General features: G+C 52.2%; 1 protein-coding gene across 1 annotated transcript; it reads left to right on the plus strand.

Annotated features, from left to right (window-relative positions):
* Window positions 1-251: 251 nt before the first annotated feature.
* PpBr36_00262 (uncharacterized protein) lies at window positions 252-5,902 on the plus strand (the record flags this gene model as incomplete). Its single annotated transcript, XM_029887455.1, has 3 exons — window positions 252-2,388; window positions 4,925-5,747; window positions 5,845-5,902. The coding sequence occupies 3 exons, from the start codon at window positions 252-254 to the stop codon at window positions 5,900-5,902; spliced, it is 3,018 nt and encodes a 1,005-aa protein (XP_029751430.1).
* Between the last annotated feature and the right edge of the window lie 90 nt (window positions 5,903-5,992).

A 5,992-nucleotide genomic window follows, 5' to 3' on the forward strand; every position in this document is an offset into this window, starting at 1 on the left:
GAGCTGCCTCTGTCTACCGCGATACAAAGGAATAGCATCACCAGGATCCCGTGCAGCTTTTCACACTTGGTTTTCTCAAGTAGCCGTGGATGCGGAGGCTATTCTCAACTTAGCTTCGATCGGAGTACAAACTGTACATCAACAATCACTTTGCCATCAGCTGTTCCCGGATCCAGAGTCCCTCACATGCCCGCCTGTATCTGCGCTACGCCCCTACAGTCCACTGGTAGACTGGCCCGCTCGCTGTCACAATGACATTGCATCCCATATCAACTCGTTTCCCTCCCATGGGGGGATCAGCCCGGTGTGCGACACCCCATACGCCTGAGCCGATGGATCAAGGGACCGATCATCAGTCGAGGACTCCCTCTGCTCCAAGGCCGCGCCTGAGGCTCAAAAGGAGGATGGTTCCGCAGGCACTCACCGCCCCGACGCAGGACTTCCTCGCCTCTGTTAATGCCGCCGATACCCCGATACCCAGCATAGAGGAGCCTGATGTCGTCCCGAACGATGTGGAAATATCAGACGGTATTGATCTGATGGCCAGCCTGGCTCGTCCATATGCCCAGGATCGCAACTTGCTGAGCATTTCATGCTACGACGATTTCCCACAACCCAAGACCCCCGCGCCCGCAGACATTCCATCGCTTCCGCCACGGAGATATCCAGACTGGTCAGCTGGGTCATCTTTCGGCAGCTCAACGGAAGACGACGATGACGACAATTCCAGCACCGAACCGGATTACGAATCCAGCAGACCATCGACATCCCGCTCCACCTATACCAACACGTCTGTATTCAGCCGCATGTCTCACTTTTCTGACGACCAATGCATGAGCCCAGAAGGGGATTTGCCAAAAGCTGCCCACCACGACTACGATGATTTGCCGCTTGCTCGGAATGCGGTTGGCAACGGCCAGACAATACGCCCAAAACGCCACAGAGCTCCTTGGACCAAGGAGATGGACGCCCATTTATGGACTACGTTTATGACTTATCTACAGGACCCGAGAGTCACTCCGTTTAGGACTGGAAGAAGTTGCGTGCCACCTCATGGTGTGTGCACTCGCGTTGCTCGTGAGGCAAAGCGGAGCTGGAGGGGCTCCAAGGCCATCAAGAAGGTTGACAACTCTACTGCAGCTGCTTCCAGGCTTCAAAGTGGGAGTGTTACCCCGACTGCAAATCACACCGCGGCTTATATCGAATGGCCACATACTTGTGCCGCTACGAGGACTCACTTTAGAGACCTTTGCAAGCTCCAGCTAGCTACTCCTGCCCACCCAAGCTTCAGGTATTTGTCAAGAAGCCCAACACCACTTACACACACGGCTGCTCGTCACTGGAACAGGCGCTCTACGCCCGCCCGTTCATCATTCGCAACAAAGGATATGGGCTTGTCGTTAGCCGTCAGTACATCTGAGATAATGCAGCCGTATGGGCCGCTCGCACAGCTCACGAGTTCTGTAGAAGCTCCAGAACCAACACCAACAGAGCCTGACCCTGCTGTTCTCGACAGTCTCACTCAAGATTCACAATCGCTTCGTTCAATGTATCCCGATATCTCGGAACCGCCTCGAGGCAAATTGGGGTCTCCATTCACACCAAAAAGTTATGGTCCAAGCTCTTCCTTCGTCTTGTTGTCGGAGGCCATGGGCGCTGAGAGCTCTCATCAGCCACACACAGTAGGGCCACGACGAACTTTACAATCGCCACCGCGTATGAGCCGCACCAGCGTGGCGCGAAGACGGACCATAATTGGCAACAAGCCACCACGTGACCTTCGTCACTCGCGGAAACGTGGAAGTTTGGGTAACGATTTTTGGACCGAGCCAAGTCGTTCCAACGGTGCTAGCACTGCGCAGGATAATGTTTTACCGGCTTGCCGTGTCCGTGGAAAGAGTTTCCTGGAGGCGGCGTTGGCCCGGTTCCGGCCCACAGGGACAGCTGCCGCAGAGTATAGCTCTACGAAATCAAACAACAGGGATGAGCTATTTATACCACGCTACACAGGGTCACTAGGCTCCCCACTACGCGCGGAGAGCGAAAAACGAGCAGCGCGACTCCCTCCGTCGACAACAGCGCCGGAACTTTTGCGCATAGCGGCAACTGAAGCTCCTCCGCGATTGGGTTCGCCGTTTTCCCTAGCACCGAACGCAACGTCTCTAAGTTTTCCAAATCGGCTCTTCGCGGCCAGCAGCGCAAACGATACCCCCCACAGGGCTCGTGATCGGCTGTTCAAAACTGTCCAACAACCATCATCCCAGGCCGTACAGGCTGCGAGGGAACCGCCAACTGAATCGTACGTCAGGTTGACAGGCGCTACAGGGGCTACCCGCGAGCGCGGCGGGGCAGACAGTCTCTCGCAGAGACTGGCTTATGTCGATGACCGTCTGAAGGTGATCCGCAGCCGCAATAACCAGGAGGGACACGAAGACACAAAGCCTTTTTAGCGATGACTACAGCTCAACATCAAGCTCCTACTCTACACTTCGTCTTATCTTTCTTTTGTCATATCTTACCATTCTTCCTCGCATTTCACAGACTCTTTGTAATGCTTTTCATGTTAGTCATGAAGTATCTTTTTTCTTTTTTTTTCTTTTTTTTTTTTAAGCCACGACATATTACTGTTTACTTGCCGCATATTATGACGCTGTGCGATGTGATTCTGGTTGTTGGACATGAGAGATACCCCGCCAAGGTGATCCCTTCATCCAGGGAGGTGGAAATGAGGAGGGAACCTGGTCTGTTGACGTTTTTGTTCGTTTCTTTTAATTCTCGCTATCTATTTATTTTGGTGTTGTGAGCTTATTCCGTCATGGAAGGGCTTATTTTGTTGCAGGATTAGCTTTTTTCAAAGTGAACATCTGCTGTTCCGTTTCACTTGGCACAACACATGGTGTCGAGTGAGCAAGTTTGAATATCCCCGTGAGCGTCAGGCATTAGGGGACAGCTTTACAATTTTTTTTTTACTTTGTTCGGCATTGGCGCGGTCCGACGGACGGCGGTGACCAGCGAGTTCCGAGAGTGTACTCTGGATTCTGGTGGTCTTCGCAGTTTTGTGGAGGGGAACGCAATGCACGGTACGATATGACGACAGATACGATTATTTCATGCATAAATTCGTTACGTTCGAGTTCCAGCCACCAAGTCATTGTTGCCCTTTTGTGTGTTTTCCCCCTCGTTGTTTACTTGCTGTACACAGTACATACCATCTGCCTTGCTTCAGACAAGGTTCGAGACAGGTTGCCCTTGAAGTTCACGCAGGACTGTTGAATATTTGTGCAAAGGCTCATTTGTTTCGCTAAATATTATTGGCCGCCAAATCTTTTGTGCATACTCTCTCTTGACAAGATAAAAGATTTGAAGTTGGCGTTCGACATCTAATAGTAATCTTTTATTCCTTCGACAAAGCTGAGCTGGGGAAAGAAGGGATTAATGATGAGAGGGGGGGCTTGTACATCTATCTGCGATTGAAGATTGCCCGAAACGGCTCGAAGATATGATGAAATGAACATGAGAAGAAAAGAAGAGTTTGAAATTGATGCCTCATTTGCGGATCGAATCCTCTTCTCTTGTTGTAATTGTAGGTAGTCAATACCTAGGTACTTTGTATTTAAAGAAACGCAGGACTATTTGCCCATTGAGATGGACATGACTTGCCGACGGAGAGGTCCATCCGGTGAATCCGAGGGTAACCGTGGGGACAGTGCCTAGGCTTTTCCCCAGATAAAATACTCCGGTCGAGCCAATTAAGACATGACTTGTAGAGCAATCTGGCCGGGGCCTAGGACCCAGAATCCAAAAAAAAAGGCACCGAACCTAGCCTTGACCTCGTGTTGTGATGCAAAAAAAAAAAAAAAAAAAAACCACGGGAGAATTGGAAGGCTAGCAAGGCTAGCTCCAACAATAATACAACAAAAATAACAATAATGCAGACTGGGATCTGGCTAGATTTTTCTCCATACTGAATGAAGCAAATCCAACGTCGACCTTGACTCAAATAAAAATGTTGAATGTTGTACTACTGTACTTATACGCACTGGTCTTTCTAAAATGAGTAACCATCTTTCATCTTGATACCAAGTTACAGGGAACCTAATAGTGGGCCATCCACTGTGCCCTCGACGACAACAACTCACAAGCTCCCCCACAGCGAGAGCTCTACGGGAGGTGAAGAGAGTGCTGGGAGCCTCAACGGCGGGGGAGCTCTTTTTCCCCCCAAACTTCTCTGTGAGCAGCTCGCTGGAAATCCGATTGTCTTTGTTGCTCAAACAGCTTCTTTCGCAGTTCGCAGTTCGCAGTGCCTTATCCAGCCCGCTTCCCTCCCAGGTCAGCAGACACCGCAATTCGACACCCGAAAACGCCGTTTGTCTTGCCCGCCTTTCGTGGCCTATTCGACGGTTCCAGTCATCCCCCTCCCACACACACACACACATACGTACGAACAATCGGTAAAAAGATGGTCGTCACACATGGCCGCCATCGAGGCGCCATGCAACAGGGCCTCCGCAGCGTATTACCTCTTGTTTTAGCAGCTTGCCTCTTCTTCGGAGCAGCCAATGCCTCTGTCGGTGACAGGTTACCGGAATTCCGGGAGTGCGTTCAGGTGTGTTTGTCCCCAGCAAGCACTCTTCTCGTCCCTCGATCTGTGATAATGCCAAGCGTTTCCAAGCAATGTCTCTTGCTGACACTCTTCACCTTTGGGGCGGCTTGGCTCGTCTAGGTCTGTATGCACGAGAACTGCGAATCTGGCACGCTTGCACACAAGGTCGAGACACGTCCGTGGCCACCCCCAATCCGTACATATACATACACATAGAAAAGCGCAACGAAAAAAAAAAAAAAAAAAAAAAAACTCAGGCTGACAGCTTTCACCCTACTCCGGCCTTCGACGGAGCAAAACAAACCCAACCCCAATAAACAGCGCTCATAAACCGTCTCCTCTTGTGGACCTGCCCGGCCGAGTGCGACTACACATGTCAGCACATCATCACCAGCGACCGCATCGAGTCTGGCCAGCCCGTGGTCCAGTTCCATGGAAAATGGCCCTTTTACCGCGTCCTGGGCATGCAGGAGCCATTCTCGGTCATCTTTTCGGCCGGCAACCTCTACGCCCACCTGCTTGGCTACAGGTGGCTCCGGCGCTATATCCCCGAGTCGTACCCGTTGCGCAAGTACTACATCGGCTTCTCCTTTGCCGGCATCGCCTCGTGGCTCTTTAGCATCATCTTCCACACCCGCGACACCAACGCCACCGAGCAGCTCGACTACTTTGCCGCCGGCGCCAGTGTGCTCTACGGTCTGTACCTAGCCGTCATCCGTATTTTCCGCCTCGACAGGCCCGGCTCCGCCGACGGCGGCAAGACGCCCACGAGCAGTAGTGCCTCCTCTTCGTCTTCGCCCTCGGCCGGCAGCACGCCCCGCGCGATCCGCCTCTGGACCGCGGCGTGTCTGACGGCCTACGGCTGCCACGTCGCTTACCTCAAGCTCGTGCGCTGGGACTACGGCTACAACATGGCCGCCAACGTCTGCGTCGGCCTGGCCCAGAACGTCCTGTGGAGCGCCTTCTCATACCGCAAATACACGAGGGAGGGCAGGACCTGGGCCACTTACCCGGGCCTGGCCGTCGCCTGGATCATGCTAGCCATGAGTCTGGAGCTGTTTGACTTCCCGCCGCTGTGGGGCGCCCTCGACGCTCATGCGCTGTGGCACCTGGGCACCATTGCGCCTGCTGTTCTTTGGTATAGGTAAGAAGAGAGGATAATCCGTCTTTCCCCCCACCCCCCCTTTTTGGTTCTGTGGGATCCTCGATTGCTGATATTGACATGCTTTTTGTTTGGTTAGTTTTTTGGTCAAGGATGCTCAAGACGACATGGCTGCAGCAGAACGATTCAAGGATTAAATCTGGGAGAGGGGGCACGGTTAATGTACAAATACGTTCAAACCAAAAACAGTGTCATCTCGTGTGTTGATCTTTTTTTTTTTTTTTTTT

This window comes from Pyricularia pennisetigena, chromosome 2 (genome assembly GCF_004337985.1).
Source record: "Pyricularia pennisetigena strain Br36 chromosome 2, whole genome shotgun sequence".
Classification (NCBI taxonomy): Eukaryota; Fungi; Ascomycota; class Sordariomycetes; order Magnaporthales; family Pyriculariaceae; genus Pyricularia; species Pyricularia pennisetigena.